A 19,682-nucleotide genomic window follows, 5' to 3' on the forward strand; every position below is an offset into this window, starting at 1 on the left:
GGTTTCTAAGAATAAAGAATTCTAATACATTTTAAAAAAAGAAAAGGTCTGTACAAATTGCTGATGGTGTGACAGAAAGAATATTGGAATGGAGATGCTAAATAGAAGGACTAAGGCATGGGTATGCATTTTGAAGGAAAAAGAAGGTGGTTTCTAAAGGTGGTTATTTCTGGTAATTGTAAAAATGTTTTTGAAAGTTGTAAGAATGTCTGTGGAAATTATAAGAAGTTTATAAAAGAAATGTTAAAAGGAAATTTATTAAATGATACAGGCCAGGACAGAGCAGGGAAACTGAAATATTAAAACAGCAGTTTGCAACCATCTAAAAAACTCTGTCTTCCCTAAACCAAGGACACTTAAGAGTCAATGATTTGCATTTTGCCTCCCTAAACAGAGGATAAATAGCTTATGCCAAAGTACTCAGGAAGACTGATGGGAGAAATCCAAATAGTGTCATTTGTTGTCCACACCCAAGGACAAATGAAGTTAGGAAATAAGCCTTATTTTGGTTAGTTCTTTTCCAGTAAAATAATTATGTTATATTAATTGTGTATTTAATAAAAAGACCATCTTTTAATCATAGGAACTGAAGTTTGCTGGCCTATGTTCCTGTCTAATACACTTTAATATATAAACTTTTAGTAAAATCAAGTTTGACAACCTTCCTAGGGTTTGAATTTTAAGAAAAGTTTTTTTTACCTAGAGTTGGCTGTAGGTGATTCCAATAGGCCTGGAATACCTCAAGATCTTCCTACAATGGAAACTAGGGACCAATTTCGTAAGAACTATGTACTGGGTATCTCTTCTACTTTAATCTCTCTCAGGTTAGAAGGCCTCCTGACCCAAGGCCCTCCTCTTGAGTTTCCGGTTTATCACCATCAACCAGAAGACTACGTTTGTTCTAGTCAAGATTTGAAAGGGAAGCAAGTTGGAACCCTCCTGGGAAGGACCTTACCTGTCTTGCTTACCACAGAGACTGCTGTTCAGACTGCAGAGCGAGGTTGGACCCATCACACACAGGTTAAGGGTGGACACATCTCAACTTGAACAGCCATATACCAGGACATATCCCTTTGAAAGTGATGCTAAAAACTGTGAGCTGTCTTAATAACCATCATGTACTGGGCTCTATTTGCTTAAGGAATCTGGCAAATTGCAGGGGCTTACAATGTGGGCTGGAGAAATGTATACAATCTGGATCATGTTTACCCGGTTAAGTTATTGGTTATAGATAACTTGAATGACTTGGATATTTCAGCCTTTAGGTCAAAAGATTGGCTAGGACTAGATTTAGGAGTAGATTTCACAAGACAAGATCCCCTAGGCCACCGCCACCACCATGTAAATAGAAGTAGAATGTAAGGGAACAAATGCTTGGGTGGAATGGGTTAAATATTCTGTACACGCCCTGAATAAAAGCGGATGTTATGCTTGCGTGGCAGGAAGGCTAAAGGCCCAAGTGGTCCCATTCCCATTCGGTTGGACCTCAGACAGTAACGGGATGGAATGTGTGCTTGCCTTGTATCCGGAGGAAACCACCTGGGGAAATGCTTCCTATAAGACTCTCGCCCTGTTGTTCCCAACCAACAGAGGTAAAGAGCTAGGACCCCTCCAAAAACAATCCGGCCCGTCCTCTGACGTAAACTATACCTCCTGCCTCTCCAGGAGGGGAACAGTGCTCAGAGTTTATGAGAAATGTATCTGGACACGTAAATGGCCGAGTATCCTCAGAAGCCCATTGTGCTGCACTGTTGGTACCCCATGCTGATGTCTGGAGGTGTCATGGGGGACCCTGACTTGTGGCCTTGCCCAGCAAATGGAGTGGACCTTTAACTCTGAAACAATTGGCTATCCCTTTCATGTTGGCATATCGTAAACCTTTTTCAATGGACAGACAGACTAGGAAGAGGAAAGAGAGTCTAAGGGTTTCTTTTGATCCCCATATACTACACACATTGGGGTTCTAGGAGGAGTGCCAAGGAGTTTAAGGCTAGAAATCAGATTGCTTCAGGGTTTGAGTCTGTCCTGTGTTGGTGGCCCACTGTGAACAAGAATGTGTTGGCTTAGTTATATTTTCTAGAGCCAGCAAAGGCTCGTTAACTACACTCAAGACACAGTTAAAGGGATAGTGAACAGCTAGATGCCAGCAGCAGGGTGCCCTGGGAGTACAGGCAGAAGAAGGAGGAAGATGTGTAATGTTGGGGCCAGTGCTGTACATTCATCCCTGACAACACAGCACATAGACCGTCACTGAGGCCCTACAGGCATCAGCAGCTTCACGAGTGAGCTGGAGCCTGGGACCTTCTCTGAAGCACTAGAGCAATGGTGTCCACTTCACCCCTTTGATTAGGAGTTACAGTGATGGGATGTCACATCATCCCATGTCTTATCCAAGGGTTAATTGAAACTACATTGACCAAACAGCAAATTAGTCTCCTAGACAATGCAGAGCATGAAAGTCAATGAATGTCAGCCGAGTTTAAAGAAAAGAGTTTAAATAAAGAAAAGGGGGGAATTGTGAGTAAACATATCATCTTTTCTGTCAAAGAACAGTTTAGACAGCTGCCATTTTGGACTGAATGACTTGGCAGCTGCCATATTGGCCACATGGCTTACATCTCCCCTGGGGGCCACCATCTTGAAACAGTAAAGGCCAGCCCCTTTTCAATTAGCCAATCGCGAAAGACTGTGCACCTGAGCTCCAATCAAGAGCAAGGGACAGGTCACGTGGGTCAGAGATTATAAAGCCAAGCAGCCCGCCTGCTTGGTGTGCACGGGCTTCCAGACCATGTGTGTGCACCCTTCTATGTAGAAGTAAAGATGTTTGCCTTGCTGCCTGGCTCCCGAGTATGTTTTGTATTCTACCAGAACCCCTGACTTGTGAGGCTCGCCTTATTTCTAACACTGGCTATTCTAACCTATTCCAATTAATATACCTATTGGTTCCAGGGAGCAAAGGCAACAAAATTACTAAATAAGCTTCTCAAGAAACTGTACATTTTAAGGACTACAGGAAACTAAAACAGGATTTAGAAAAAGGAAACAAACAAAAGCAAAGGTGATTGCTCCAAGGGTGTTTCCCCTTCTCACTGATCATTTGGGAGAAGTTCAAATTATCATAAAAAGGGAAGCCACTGAGGCCCCAGTATATACTGAGGCTACTTTATTTGTTCTTAACCACACCCAACTAATTGCCTTCTCCTTCAGAGTAAAACTTCTGTATAAATGACAGGAATATTTGACTAATGTCTGGTTTTAATCAAAACCTGTTTCCTTCCAACTAGAAATCAGTGATGCCCACATATGCTTTTTCCAGAAGAATATGTATTTAGAATTAAATGAACCAGATACTGAACCAAAGGGGGAAATGATGATTTTAAAGGAATCTCCTAAGAGGAAACTAATCTTGAGACTGACTGAATGTTTGCTAACCATCTTTTCTTCATTCTTAACTTCCTTGAGAGCCTGAGAGACAGCTTAACAGGGTACCCGCCCTACTCATAATGGCCCAAAACAGTCCAGACTTGCAGAGATGCCTCTAACTCTGGGGTTGCTACATGTGTCTCTCTGTAGATGGGGAAGCAATCCACAGTGCCTTGAGAATCCCTTTTTGGGGTACATACTCACCAACTGGGAGAATTTTTACCCTGAGTCCCTCAAGAAAAGGCTAATCTTTTGTAACACAGCCCGATCCCAATATAAAGAGAGCAATGGAGAAGTTTGGCCAGTTAATGACAACATTTTCTTGCAGCTAGGATCAGTTTTACCATTCCCAAGAAAAATGGACAGAGGTTCCATTTATCTAAGACTGTTATGGTTCTCAGAGGCGAACCTAAGCTATGTGCTGTCTGCAAACTAGAAAAATGTGCCCAAATGGCAAGAAACATTCCAAAAATTGGGTAAATGGATTTGTCAGTCTCTTGTTGCGGTATTAAAGTACTGTCCATGTTTTACATATGCGATCTTTACAGGACTAAAGACATAGTTCCAGAACATCTAAAGCCCACCAAATCCTTTTACCTTCCCCAAACCTCCCCTGTTCATCTCAAGAGGCTTATAGATAATTGGCTTTATGAAACCAAAGTCCTAGGACCTTTGAAATGCAAATATTTGGTCTTCACCAAGAACTCTTGTCTGGGCCATTTTTAAAAATACAAATTTCTAGAAGGTGATTCTTATCAAAAGGGAAAAAAAAGAACCTAAGCAAGTAACTTCAATTATTTCAACTATTTCTTTATAAATTAGTGAATACTTTTTCTTTCCTTTTTATTTTTTTTAATTAGTGAATTTTAATTAAAGTCATTGAATATCTAGATATTTTAAAATAACGTGTAATACTGAAACAATGATTGCTAAACAAGTCTTAAGGTCATCTGCTTTTGGTTTTTTATTGCCTAAAGTCTGTAAAGTGGACTTGGAACTGTTGATGTAGCCTTGTGCTTTGTTGAACATGTATTTCTTAAAAGTGCGCGTGTGTTTAAAATGTGCTCATAAACATCAATCTAAGGAATGGGGTTGTTTACTTTTGGTCATCAATGGAAATTGAGGTTTCTAAGAGTTAAAAGTTCAAATTAAGGAGAGAACCAAGATGGCAGCATAGGTAAAGACCTGTACTTATTGCCTCCCACAACCACATCAAAATTACAACTAAAATACATAGCAACTATCATTCAGAACCACAGGAAAGCTGGCTGAGTGGAAGTACTATAACTAGAGAGGTAGGAAGTGCGGAGGCCTGGAATGGGCTGGCACCCCAGTGTGCCATTTTAATCAGGAGGGAGATACAAGCTCCCGCTTTCTCTGAGCTCCAGTGCCTGGTGAGACTCTGGGGGACCCAGACACACATAGGGAGAAACTGGACTGTCTGGCACCGGGGCAGGAACACGGGGGCAGCTTTCTTCAGACAGAGGTGCTCCCAACAGTCATTGTTCCTGTGCTGGGACCTCCCTGGTGCAGGCCTGACTGGCAGCCATTGCTGTTTGCTCGCCCTGGAGATTCCCTGAGACCCCGCCCTCCCCAATTTACAACCTACCCAAGCTGTGCACAGCAGCTTTTGCATGTGAATGGTCTGTCCTTTCTCAGGCTAAAAACCTATCAATCAAGCTGCAGCTGGGTCAGGGAGCCCCAAACTTAAAGGCCCAAGACCCAGCACCAGCACCAGTCCACCTTGCTTCACAGCTGGGCCTGTCTGGGCAATTCCAAGACTATAACAGATTACAACTCTTCACATCCATAAGCGACACACTCAAGGGCAGACTCAGTGAGCACCCCACTGAAGCAAAACTGCCAGTCTCTGGAGCATTATGTTAATCCCCTGAGCTTTTGCTTCCCAGCAATTATCAGTGTGGTTCAAATAAACTCACACAAATTCTCTATAGGTTTGAATGTTTCTTACATTAACATTGGGCATCTTTTCAATATGAGAAAATGTTTTTAACTGGAAGGGGTAGGGAGGGTGTGTGCACAGAGCTCCCTATAGTCTCCATGCCTTTACTCTAGCTAGTACCTGACTCTTTAAAATGCTCAAAAGATGTCTGCTTAAAAAAAAAAATCAAACTTTTTAAAGCTTTAAACGATGTGCAGCACAAAAAATTCCTTCAGAAAAATACCAAATCCTGTAGCTTGCGAGCTGCGTGGGCGCCCGCAGTGCCCTGCTCTCCCCCCCACCTCCACCGCCCCCCACCTCCACCGCCCCCCACCTCCACCGCCCCCCACCTCCACCGCCCCCCACCTCCACCGCCCCCCACCTCCACCGCCCCCCACCTCCACCGCCCCCCACCTCCACCGCCCCCCACCTCCACCGCCCCCCACCTCCACCGCCCCCCACCCCTACCCCCACCCCCACACGCCACGCTCAACCCTCTGCCCTGGGGCCTGAAGGCGAGCAGCAGGGACCAATCTTCTGTTGGTGGGTAATGTCAAAAGAGAAATATGAATGGATAACACAAAATGGTATGGAACAGTGGGATTCAGCAATTTTGCACAGGAAGTTTTGGGAGATGTTTACTGTAGTCTGCCTGAAATTGGGACAAAATTGAGCAAACACGCTTCTTAAGGTGGAATCTTGAGGTTTTGTTGGTATGAGTTTGGTGCTTTGGAAAGGAAAGTGTGAAAGCTCGTGAACTCTCCTCGGTCAGGAGGAGTCAATGAAATTGGTGAAGCTCTTGCGGAAGTTCCAGGACTTGTCAACAAGTCCTGTCGCGAAAAGGGTTGGCCGATCAAGATGACACGGAGTAACCCTTCAGAAGTACCGTAGATGAATGAGTGAAGAAGCATATAAGAAATACGTAAAATCTACTGAGGAGTGAAAATGGAACCACCTAAATAAAGGTGTATAAATCAAAACAAAAAAGAAAAATACCAAATTGCTGACTGTGCTTTCTAAACGGCGCGGGAGATTGCCACAGCGAGCTTCGTTCTATCGCCCGGGCCCTTCCCGGGCCCCCGCCGAAGTAGGTCCCGCCTCGGTCTCCAACCTCGTCGGGCAGGAGCTTGTAGAGAACTCGCTGGCAGCCTCGGTCCTGGCGTCCGGGCAGTGCAGTCTGCGGAAAGGAAGCGCCTGGGGCCCCTGCCTGCCAGCTCCACCGTGTGGCGGTGTGCGCCAACCCGGATCCGGGACCTAACGACGTCGGAACCCGGTGCCCGGGGTGTGGGCGCAGCGGAGCATGATAGCTACAGTACCGCCCAGCCGGGAGGCCCAGCGGAGAGGCGGAAGTTGACGGCGCAGACTCTGCTGGGGGAACTTTGCTTCGATGGCACCTTCCTGTTCTCGACTCCGCCCCCTCCAGAGGGGCTCGGCTAGAGAATTCAAGATGGAGTCCCTGAGTCGAGCTGGGCAGGAGATGAGCTTAGCGGCTCTGAAGCAGCACGACCCCTACATCACCAGCATCGCAGACCTCACGGGCCAGGTTGCTCTGTACACCTTCTGCCCCAAGGCTAACCAGTGGGTGAGTGCCCCCAGGCCACTGAGGTCTACCGCCCGGCCACCGCCTCTTAAAGGGGCCGCGCGGACCGCCCTGGGTGGGAGGTGATTCCGGAGGCCAGGGCAATAGAGACGAGGCCAAGGACTGGAGAACCTGACAGGCGCCTGAGGGGTGTCGGGGACTCGGGATTGGGAAAGAGGAGCTGAAGAAATAGGCCCAGGACATCCAGGGGAAAAGCCGACAGAGGGGAAGGTTGGAGGAGGATCAGTGCCTTGGGGTCGGGTCCGGGGAGGTGGGTGATCTGCCTTCTTTGCTGATGTGTTAGGGATATGAGACCAGTGAGGTCAGAAAGATACCTGAAAGATTGAGGATTATCGGATAAATTACATATACATAATCTACGAAGTAAACGCTCCTCCTCCTCCCTGCAACAGACATAAATAAGAGCCCCCTTCGCAGAGGTCATTTGGATTTAAAGATTGAAATCCAGTTAGTTTCAATTCTTGGAAGAGAGGTGTGGATAAGCCCCGCTTTTATCGAACTACGTTCGATTTCCAGAGTTTTGGAAAAGATTTCAAGGCACTTTAAAGGGCTTCCATGTTAATTAAATTCCCTTGAAATCTTTGGAAAAGAGTGGCTATAAATGTGTCTCCTTCCAGCTGTGCTGCTCGTGTTGTCATACCTGAATGCTCCCATCAGACTAAATACTTTTTGGCTTTTATTTTTTCCCAGGGGCGGGGGTCCGAAAAAGTTACATTCAGTCTGTTCACTGACTTGGTCCCTGTTTGAAACTTTCTTCATTGCTTTAATTACATAATTTCCTGTTTTCTAGTAATTGATCCTTCTTAATTAACGCATTCAACCATAGGTTTTATTTACACTTAGAACAATAATCCGTAAATGTTTGATGAATTGGATTTATAAATTACTGATGTTCACACTTCAGTAAGAAATAATTCTTATACTAACAAAACAGGGAAAGATTATCATCATAGCACATTCTTTACAATATAATACAGGTATAAGTTACATGTAACCAGTAATTTTGTGAAAAGCATTTGGTTTTTATAAAGTTAATTCAGATGAAGACAGTCGTCAAAATTATCTTGCTTTAGATCTTTAATTCACCTCCTGGAAGAGGAGGACATATGGGAAGCCACAAAGAACAAAATTACAGATTTTTTTTTTAAGTGTCACTGTTTTAGAAAACATTGGCTTAGTTTGTAATTGTTCTGAATAGTTTTTCTTTTCTTGGCCTAATTATAAATTTGTGAAATATGGATTGCAGACAAATGTTAAGGACTTGGAATAACATTTGAAAGTCAAGAAGTAAAAGTTCCCTGATGATATTTAAGCTAAGGCAATCAAGATGATAAATATTTTTTTAAAAAGAAGAAAAAATGGCCCTAACCAGTTTGGCTTGGTGGATAGAGCGTTGGCCTTTGGACTCCAGGGTCCCAGGTTTGATTCCGGTTAAGGGCATGTACTTTGGTTTCGGGCACATCCCCGGTAGGGGGTGTGCAGGAGGCAGCTGATTGATGTTTCTCTCTCATCGATGTTTCTAACTCTCCCTTCCTCTCTGTAAAAAATAAATAAAATATACTTTTTGAAAAGAAGAAAAAATGCTGCAGATTTTGGCATGTTGCCAAGTTGAACATTGCATATACATTAATATGCATCAATAGCATAGAAAGGATACAAAAGAAATTGCTAAAAGTAGTTGGTGGAGTGAGAGAGTTAACTTGACCTGTTCAAAAGTGATTAATTTTAAAATAAATTATCTTAAACATGAAGTATTTCTTCTCCTTTGGAATATTTGGGATTGCATTATGGGGGGAAAACTAATTGTTTAATTGTCTATTATAGGAGAAGACTGATATAGAAGGGACCTTATTTGTATATCGAAGGTAAGTTTTTAAAAAAAGGTACATATTTTTAAATCTCATGGTGAACATCGTCACATGAAGTGGTTCAACCCTGTTGTACATTTGTCTTTGGAACCTTCCTGCTTGACCCTTCAAGTACGCATTCATCTCTAGCTGTGAGAGTCTCAAGTTATGTCTCATCTTTGAGCCTTCCTGTGATTCAGAACAAACAGAACTAGAACTTATTTAGGAGCCTGGCAAAGTCATCTTAAATAGAAAACATTTTTTAATAATGAACGAGTCTTAAAACAGATGCCTCCCTCCCCACCCACCCACACCCCTGTATTAAAAAAGATACATAGTTGAAATAAATATAATACATATCCTTAGCTCCATAAAATCATATAGTTGAAGATGAGTCCTGCTGCTCTGTGGTTACTAAATGAGAGATTATCTTCTGTGACTCCGGTTCTGCCCCCTTTCCCACTCTCTCCCTAAAAGTTCTGGATTGTGTACAATATCTTTTATAATGTGTATTTTTTTAAAATATATTTTTATTGATTTTAGAGAGGAAGGGAGAGGGCGAGAGATATAGAAACATCAATGATGAGAGAGAACCATTGATCCCATGTACTGAATCACCCTGGAATGGGAGCCAAAGACATTTCTTACTGTAGGATTTGAGGCATTTTCTATCTAACTCGGGACTACAATGGAAAGACCTCTTTGGTACAAGAAAAATCATTGTATTGTCAGTCAAGTGATCCAGTCAGAGAGAAGTATTTAGGGAGAGTGGCAAGATGCTCAGTGTGGCTGCAGCAGGAAGAGCAAAAGAGGCAAAGGAGATGAAGGGGGTAAAGGGGTGGACAGACATTTCACCTGAGGCCTTGTGGCCTTAATAATAGGGACTTTGTTTGGCCTTTACTCTGAGGGACTGAGTCCTTGGGAACTTCTGAGAGGAAGAGGGTTATTATCTGACTTAAATTTTTTTGTTTACTATTGTAAATGCTAATATTGTGTAATGAGATAATAAGTTCATTCTTAGAAATTGAAATAAAGAAGTAAATAACATTTCTGCAAACAGTGACAATAGATTATTATTTTTCTTCTATTAAATCTAAGGTCAGCTTCACCTTACCATGGTTTTACCATTGTGAATCGATTGAATATGCACAATCTTGTTGAACCAGTGAATAAAGATTTGGAATTTCAGCTCCATGAACCATTTCTTCTGTATAGAAATGCAAGCTGTGAGTATATCTCTTTGTGTTTTTTGTGTTGTTTTTCTTAAAATATTTTTATTGATTTCAGAGAGGAAGGGAGAGGGAGAGAGAAAAACATCAGTGATGAGAATCATTGATTGGCTGCTTCCTGCACACCCTCTACTAGGGATCCAGCCCCGCAACCCGGGCATGTACTGTGGCTTCCTGGTTCAGAGGTCGATGCTCAACCACTGAGCACACTGGTCAGGCGAGTGTGTCTGTTTTATTGTAGTTCATATATTTACAGTTCAAGTTGGGTGACTTTAGTTTCTTTTTTTTTTTTTTTACATATTTTATTGCTATTTTACAGAGAGGAAGGGAGAGGGATAGAGAACTAGAAACATCGATCAGCTGCCTCCTGCACACCTCCCACTGGGGATGTGCCCGCAACCAAGGTACATGCCCTTGACCAGAATCGAACCCAGGACCCTTCAGTCCACAGGCCGATGCTCTATCCACTGAGCCAAACCGGTTTCGGCGACTTTAGTTTCTATTAGCACATTATTTTTGGAGTTTTAAGTTATAAAAAAGTTTGGTCTATACTCTTTTATAGTTATAAATCAGTCTCAGTAAGATCAATTCTTTTAAATTGGGCTTCTAAAATTAAAATACTTTTGTATACAGTAACTTATGTTATTTTAGTTAACTATACTATTTAATATAATAACATTACATTATATTCCCATTGTTTGAAGGTAAGTTTCACCCTTTTTCATGTGACACTGAATTATTGGCCGCTCATGCCTCTGAGCAATAGGACTTAGTTTGAGAGACACAGGATGTGGACAGACTGATATTTCTGTCCACAAAGAAAGTACTATCTTTGCCCTGATCGTGGTATTTTTCAATCTGTTTGTTTAGTTGAGTGTCTGCTGGGTACAAGTGCTGGGCCGAGTGGTGTTATACATTAATGTTGAGGATACAATATCCTGTGTAGGGTAGGCAGGCAGTTAAGTCAACTGAGACTCAGAGTTGAGTGGTAGGTACTTAGTTGGAGAGTGAGAATAATAACCTTTTTTTTCTTTGGCTTCATAGTCCAGGGTCCTTTCAGGCATTTTACAGACACTTAACAATGGTTGGATATAGTCGGCAAAACTAGAATGGTCCATTCAAGATGTAGTGTACTAAAAAGTATGCAGTGCGTGGTTTCTGTATTTCAATATGGGTAATGAACGTATGTGTGAGGACAGAAGGTTATGCTGTAATTATCATCTAAGGAAATTGCTGGAGAGAAACGTTGCTTCTGACTTAAAAAGTAAAAGTTACCTCACTTGACTTGGAGGTAACTAGAACTGGGAGAATGTCTTCAGTACAAAATATAAAAAGCTACTAGAAATTAGGCATCTTTTCATTTCCTAAATGAGAAACGGCAAGGTCTATTTTGAAGCTAAACGCCCCAAATTCTTCTTCCTAACTCACTTAGATACCATCTAAGTAAAATGGAATCTATCTCTTTTTAATAAACTATTTGTCCAGGTAATTGAATTACCTCTGAAATTTTAATTTCTGTGGACATACTAGACATGCCTTTTAATACCTAATAGTTCTGATGGATTTATTTAAACTAATGTTAACAGTAGAGTTATTTCAGATGGCTGTTTTCTTTGTGCTGAAAATTCTGTTAAAGGGGAAATTCTGCAAAGGAACACATCCAATTTTTTAAAAAACGAGAAATTGGTTTAATTCTGCTCTTTACTACCTGAAAACTTAATTTAGCTATTGCTTCTAAGAACAGTTTGATCATTAAAATAATCAGAGGCCCATGGACTCAGTTACCATTCAGTATAAGCCTCAATGAATGGCATATGTCTTTCACAAGTAAAGTTTCCTTTACAGTTGAAAGTGCAACTTAACACACATATAATGAAACCATGATTAACCAAAAGTAACTAATCAGAGCTTCAGTTTATCTGGAAATATTTCTATACCCATGTGTGGAGGAAATGAAGGCAAATTATAAGAAAGCAAGCGGTGCTCTAGCCGGTTTGGCTCAGTGGCTAGCATGTCAGCCTGCGGACTGAAGGGTCCCAGGTTTGATTTTGGTCAAGGGCACATGCCCGGGTTGCGGGCTTGATCCCACTGGGGCGTGCAGGAGGCAGCCAATCAATGATTCTCTCTCATCATTGATATTTCTATCTCTCTCTTCCTCTCCCTTCCTCTCTGAAATCAATAAAAATATATATTTAAAAGAAAAAAGAAAGCAAGCTAATGTTAGATTTTTATTTTGTGAAAGTCTAGCAAATAAGTGTAATCTGGGGTCAGTATAAAAATACTATATTCTATAACTTAAACCCAGCATAGTATCAGTATCATAGGTTAATTTGCTGTAATGTTAAGATCTTAAATCATCAGTAGTGTTTATTAGAGTATTCTTGAGCAGAAAACTGCACTAATGCATTTTGTTTTAGAGATTTTCAACTAAAGAGATTGAAACAAAGGTTTTCCTAGGTAAACAGAAAACTCATTTAACCAGATCATTTCACTTCCCAGTTAATAGGGCTCTGAATCATCTCCTAACGGCCTTACAGTTTCTGAAATTGCTAATTAGAATTTCAAGAACACGTCAACTTGTTTTCAGACTAGAGAAAGGCCTGAAAAGGTCAAGTACAACACTGTGGGTATATTAGAAAGTCTAGAAAAGGAGCTTGGGGAATATTTAAAGGAATAGCTGTAACGAGGAGAAGTGACAGGATAGCATAAAGTGATCTGGGAGTGTTAAGGCCTCTCTTCAGTAGTGTGTATCTTGTCTGTCTCATCTTAAAAGTAGAAGGTAGTCTTGTCAAGTCAGCAAACTGTTGAGTTGTTCAGGGATTTGTTCTTTAAATAAAAAGTTAATTAGTGTCTGATTGTATGTATAGGTAATTACACCTGATTCTGTAGCTGCTCTTCTGTCATTTTCCTGTGGGAAATACCACCAAGACACCTGACCCATTTTACTCAAGTTACACCTTCAGATCCAGCTTCTTTTACTCAAGTCAATTTTTAGAGTTAATGTAATAGAAAATTGAACTATATTTTTTTCTAATTCCAAATTGTTTTATTTTTTTTATTTATATATAATGCTCACCACCACCATCACACCCCTCAGAAAAAAAGGTAAAAATCTCACAAAGAAAATGCTACCCCTGTTCAAGGACTTGAGTTTGGTGATTGTCTTGAATCTTTCAGAAGCAGTATGTTTTTATATACTGTGCAAGGGCCTTTTGGTAACCACAGGCCCCCTGTGGGACTGCAATGAGGGTTGGGGAGACTGCAGAATCTATAGTTACTAAGCAAAAATGATATTCCGAGCACCTTATTTCTGATTACTTACTTACAGATGAGGAAACAAGTCTAAGAAAAGTTAAGAAACTTGCTCTAGTCACAAAGTTTATAAGTGATGGAGGCAGAATTCAAATCTAGATCTGTCAAGCTTCAAAGCCAAAGTTCTTTCTATCCCCCTGCAACAATGAAATTGCTTCATTAATTCACATTCTAGAGCAGCGGTCGCCAACCGTTGGTCCATGGACCACTGGTGGTCCGTGAGGTGGGAAAGGTTGGCGACCCCTGTCCTAGAGCATAGCTGTCCAGTAGATCTCTGATGTTAGAAATGTTCTATATCAATTCTGTCCCTTATAGCCACCACCAGCCACATGTGACTGTTGGGCATTTGAAATGTGGCTAGTGCAGCAAAGGAAATTTCTTTTAGTTTATTTACTTGAATCAATTTGCATTTAAATAGTCATGAGGTTAGTGAGTGCCATATTGGACAGTGGAAATTTAAAGCAGGAATCCATGTTCAACCACATCCTTTTGTTGCCATACCTGAATTGAACAAGGACTTGCGAAGCTTTGAATTAGATTTTTATGCTTCCATTTAGTCATTCCTTTTTAAAATTTATAAATGATTTTTAGATACAAAGACTGCAGAAGATATTCCTGAGGGTGGCTTTGCCATGGTAACACTCTTGGCATTGGATTTAGTTTGCAGACAAGAATTCTATTCTAGGCTTTGCCATTTTACCAATTGTAAACGTGGATAAATCACTTAAACCACTGCTCTGTCCTGCTTATCTGAAAAGGGCATCATACATGTGAAGGTACTTTGTCAAGCAATTACAAATATAAAATATTATAGACTGTGTCTCCATCTTGGACTCAAGCCAAATGATCTCATTAGTGGAAGGGTCATAAATACTTTGATATTACCCAGGTTCTTTTATCACCTAGGCCCATAGTGTGCTTCTTCCCATCCCTTCCGACCTGCACCCTGACAAGCTAGAACTCTGCTTGTCTTTACAGATATTCTTTTCAGATGTTGTAGGGACCATTACTAGACAGCCTGAGCTATGACAAGTTGAAAATATAAATGTTTTAATGAATAAAAATATAAAATATATTTTGTCATATAATATAAATATTTACATTACCTACACTAATAAAAGAAACATGCAAATTGACCGTACCTCTGCTACGCCTACAAGCCGCACCCACAAGCCAATCAGGAATGAGTATGCAAATTAACCCAACCAAGATGGCTGCGGCCATGGAGCGAGCAGGAGGCTTGGGTTTTCCAGGTGATGGAGGAAGCCAAGCTTCCTGGCCGGCCCTAGCCTCTGCTCAAGGCTACAAAGTTTCAATTATAGAAGATAAATAAATCCCAACAAAAATGGCAGCAGCCATGGAGCTGAAGCAAGCAGGAGGCTTGGGTTGCCCCGGGCGATGGAGGAAGCCAAGCTTCCTGGCCGGCCCTGGCCTCTGCTCAAGGCTGCAAAGTTTCAATTATAGAAGATAAACCCCAGATACCAGGACCTCCACTTGGGTCGCCAGGGGGTGTGGCTGGCCTGCAAACCACCACAGGCCCCTCACCCAGGCTGCCCCACACCCCAAGGAAACCCCCACCCTGATCCAGGACACCCTTCAGGGCAAACCAGCCGGCCCCCACCTGTGCACCAGTCCTCTATCCTTCCTATCTAATAAAAGTAATATGCAAATTGACCATCACTCCAACACACAAGATGGCTGCCCCCATGTGGTCACAAGATGGCTGCCACAAGATGGCCAGCAGGGGAGGGCAGTTGGGAGGGACCAGGCCTGTAAGGGAGGGCAGTTGGGGGCGATCAAGCCTGCAGAGGAGGGAAGTTGGGGACGACCGGGCCTGCAGGGAAGGGCAGTTGGGGGGACCAGGACTGCAGGGGAGAGCAATTGGGGGTACCAGGCCTGCAGGGGAGGGCAGTTGGGGGAGACCAGGCCTGCAGGGGAGGGCAGTTAGGGGCAATCAGGCTGGCAGGGGAGCAGTTAGGCATCGATCAGGCTGGCAGGGGAGTGGTTAGGGGGTGATCAGGCTGGCAGGCAGAAGCGGTTAGGGGCAGTCAGGAAGGCAGGCAGGCAAGCAGTTGGGAGGCAGCAGTCCTGGATTGTGAGAGGGATGTCCAACTGCCTGTTTAGGTCTGATCCTACCTGGATCCTGGACACCCTTCAGGGCAAACCAGCTGGCCCCCACCCGTGCACCAGTCCTCTATTGGGCCTAAACGGGCAGTCGGACATCCCTTGAGGGGTCCCAGATTGGAGAGGGTGCAGGCTGGGCTGAGGGACACACCCCCTGTGCATGAATTTCATGCACTGGGCCTCTAGTATAATATAAACAAAAATTGGAAATCTTAGGACAAATTTTTTAAAACTCTCAGGAGAAGCATTTCAATTACAATGGACATACAATATTATATTAGTCTCAGGTGTACAACCTAGTGATTAGACAGTTATGTAACTTATGAAATGATCACCTCAATAAGTCTAGTACCCATCTGAATGGTATTCATTTTTGTCAGAATACTGGAACACAACAGCCTCCTGGCTAAAACTTTATATTGTAACTAGAGGCCCAGTGCACGAAATTTGTGCACAGGGGGTGGGGGTCCCTCAGCCCGGCATGTGCCCTCTCGCAGTCTGGACCTCTTGCTCCTTACCTCCACCTGCTCACTGCTCCTTACTGCTCGGCTCACTGAGCTTTAGCACTGCCACAGAGGTGGGAGAGGCTCCTGCCACCGCCGCTGCACTCGCCAGCTGTGAGCCCGACTTCTGGCTGAGTGGCGCTCCTCCTGTGGGAGTGCACTGACCACCAGGGGGCAGCTCCTGCATTGAGCATCTGCCCCCGGTGGTCAGTGTGTATCATAGCAACTGGTCGTTCTGGTCATTCTGCCATAACAGTCACTTAGGCTTTCATTGTATAGATAAATGTTTTAATCTCCTTAAAAAACATTGATGAGAGTTCTTATCTATGATTAGTTTAAAAAAACAACATAGTTCCTTTGCTGTGTGAACATGTGCATTACTACCAATCTGCTGATCTGTGTTCATTTGTAAACAGTCCATACTGCCTGGATTATAAAATCATTCTTTGTAGACTCTGAACCTCTAGGAGTTCTGTGGCATAAGTATGTCAAGGAAAGTATCCTTCAACTTCTGTCCAGCAATAGCATGACATAAAATCTTCCTACAAACATTTAGAAATACTGTATAAAATATTAAATGTGTAGTTTAGCCAAAAAGGAAATAGCAGACATTGCAGTGGGCTATCATCAAAATGAAGACTGAAAGCTAAACTGGAAAGCCTGTGGCCTGACACTGGCTGCCAGCTGTTAGGGGTGCTTGGAGATGAGGAGCTGTACTTAATATAAGGACTCCATTATAATTATATGGGATCAGAAGACAAGACCTTGAGTCCTAACGAGGTGCAGAGTTGGAGTTGAGACCCACATACCAGCCTATAGCCAGGTCCCCTAATAAGCTACATAATAATAAAATAGAAATCGGCCCACCAAGCTGGGGAGATGACAGGCAGATTTATCTCTCAGTCTGGGCTGTGAGTCTCATGGGCACATGTCTCCCCTAAAAACAGTAACCATGAGACTCCTCTCATTCAGATTTGGAGTTTAAGTTAAATCATTCATTTGGTGTAATTTCTTACCCAGGCCAAAAAATTAACATACAATTAATCCTCAACTGGTGATTCTAGAATACGTGGCCAAAGCAAATGCAAAACCCTTCTGGAGGGACACATCCTTAACCCAAATTGCCAAGGGGTCTCATTGATATGTTTCATGGTCCAGAGTTACTATTAAATGTACAAGAAAATAATTGACAGTCAGTGAGAGGTAGGATACAACAAACAACAGGATTGGCCAACCCTTCCCAAAAACTTTAGTTATTGAAATGATCAGTCCTGGCCAGTGTGGCTCAGAGCATTGTCCCATATATCAAAAGGCTATGGGTTCAATCTCCAGTCAGGATGCGTACGGGAGGCAACTGATCAATATTTCTCACATTGATGTTTCTCTCTCTCTCTCTACCTTCCTCTCTCTCTAAAATCAATGAAATGATCAGATAGAGACTTTAATGTCAGGTGTAGATTATAAAGTAAAATGACAGGTATATGTAAAAAATAACCAAGTAGAACTTCTAGAAATAAAATTTTTAATTATTGAAATAAATTCTCTACCTGGACTCAACAATTGGAAAGAATATTGGGAAATTGGAGACATTGGAGGATAGTATCCAGAATGCATCCCACAGTAGGAAAGAAATGAAAAATTTGATAGAGAAAATAGAATTAGAAAGTCTAACAGATGAGAGAGAAGAATTTCAGAATAATAAACTCTAGAGAGAGGTAGTATTTGAAGAGTTTGAGAATTTTCCAGAATCTATGAAAGATATAAATTTCAGATGTAGGCAGTAGAATAAGTCCCCAAGCATAATAAATAGAAATAAATACAAACCTGAGCACATGGTAAATCATCAAAGGCAAAGAGACAGCAGCAACCAAAGGCTGTCTGAGGTTGATTATTTACCAAAGAGCAACACCTAGACAGCCTATTTAGTTGCAGCTACTGAGTTTGGAAGACAAAGGAATAATATTTTCAGAGTATTGAGGGGGGAAAAATCAACCAACAATTTAGTAATTCAAGAGAACAAAATGGCCTTGGCTGGTTAGCTCAAGGTTGGTTAAGAACATCACCCCGATATACCAACCAAGTTTGAAGGTTCAATCCCTGATCAGAGCACATGCAATTAATCAATTAACCAATTAATGGATAAATAAGCGGAACAGAAAATTGGTGTTTCTCTCATCAAAAAATTTTTATTTAAAATAATAGAGAGAACAAAATAAAGACTTTTTTTCAACAAAACAGAACTTCTGTCTCCAACAGACCTGCAGAAGTCACTTCTAAAGCAGTGCTGTCTAGTATGGTAGCATTTAGTCACATGTTGCTGTTGGGCATTTGAAATGTGCCTAGTGGAACTGAATTTGTGATTGTATATAATTTAAATTGAATGGTGCAGTTATAAAGGCTATAGTTTAAAAGTAAAAAAGCTGAGCACAGCAATCGGAAATGAAATTTAAGAAACAATAATGAGCAATGAGAAAGAAATTAAGTCAAAATAAACAGTAACTGTATAAAGCAATAAAATCACTAGGTTGAATCGAGGTAGTATAAAGGTGAAGCAAAAATACTAAATAACAACAACATAAAAGCTGTTCAAATCTAAAGCATCCCAAAACTGAAGTGAGATAAATTGATTAATCATAGACTTTTAAGTCAAGCTATGTGTGTTCAAATGATTCAGGGTAACCACTGCATAATAAAAATAGGATGTCTTGAGTTTTAAACCAGTACAAACCCAGATTGGAAAAAAGTAAATAGAAACCATGGGAAATGGCCCAAAATAAAATGGCTAAAATAAATGAATCAGTGATTAGAACAAATGTTAAGTGAACTAAACCTACCAGTTAGAAGACATTGGATAAAGATACAGAATTTGCCATTTATACTCCTTTCTAAAATCTTAAAACTCGAAAACCTGGAAAGGTTGAAAGGTGAGGGATAGAATGAGGTATGTCAGGCAACTATTAACCAACCAAACATGGCTGATGTAGCTGTGTTAATCAGACATGATAGATTCTAAAATAAAAACAGGGATAAAATTTACCACATAATGATAACAGGAGTAATTACCTAGAAGATAAAACAATTCCAAACTGGTATGTACCTACTATATGTCAGAAATACATATGGAATGTTAAAAATATAGAATTATAATTGGATATTTTAACAGGCCACCTTAGTAATTGACAGATAAAGTAGACAACTCAGTAAGATTATGGTATATTTAAACAGTACAGTTAAGCTTAATCTAATGGACATGTACAGAATCCTGCTTCCAGGAATTCAAGAATGTGCATTTTATTCCAAGTACGTATTAGAATTTTATAAAAATTACTACATGTAGGCCACCCAGCCCAGGAAGTTAGAGAGGAAAAAGAGAAATCTGAGTTAAGTTGAAGGAAAATATAGATGAGTAGAAATTAGTGGAAAATGTAGAAATTTCCAATAGAAAGAATCCGCAAAATATTTTTTAAAAACTCTTCCTGGCCCTGATCGGGTAGCTCAGTTGGTTAGAGCATTGTCCCATATGCCAAGGTTGTGAGTTTGATCCTTGGTCGGAGCACATATAAGGGCATAAATAAGTAGATAACAAATTGATGGTTCTCTCTCTCTCTCTCTTTCTCTCTCTCTCTCTCTCTCTCTCTCTTAAAATCAATAAATTAAATAAAATAAACTCTCCCCTATAACATGATTGATCCAATAGCAACA

The 19,682-nt window shown here is 41.5% G+C and overlaps 1 protein-coding gene across 1 annotated transcript in view; it reads left to right on the top strand.

Annotated features, from left to right (window-relative positions):
- The first annotated feature begins 6,782 nt into the window (after positions 1-6,782).
- DCP1A (decapping mRNA 1A) overlaps positions 6,783-19,682 on the top strand; it is a 59,067-nt gene continuing 46,167 nt past the window's right edge. The window contains exons 1-3 of the mRNA XM_080675939.1: positions 6,783-6,947; positions 8,790-8,830; positions 9,911-10,038. Of these exons, the coding sequence (XP_080532065.1) occupies positions 6,813-6,947; positions 8,790-8,830; positions 9,911-10,038 (304 nt within the window). The 5' untranslated portion in view covers positions 6,783-6,812. The remainder of the gene's footprint in view (positions 6,948-8,789; positions 8,831-9,910; positions 10,039-19,682) is intronic.

This window comes from Plecotus auritus (assembly GCF_963455305.1).
Source record: "Plecotus auritus genome assembly, chromosome: 6".
Lineage (NCBI taxonomy): Eukaryota > Metazoa > Chordata > Mammalia > Chiroptera > Vespertilionidae > Plecotus > Plecotus auritus.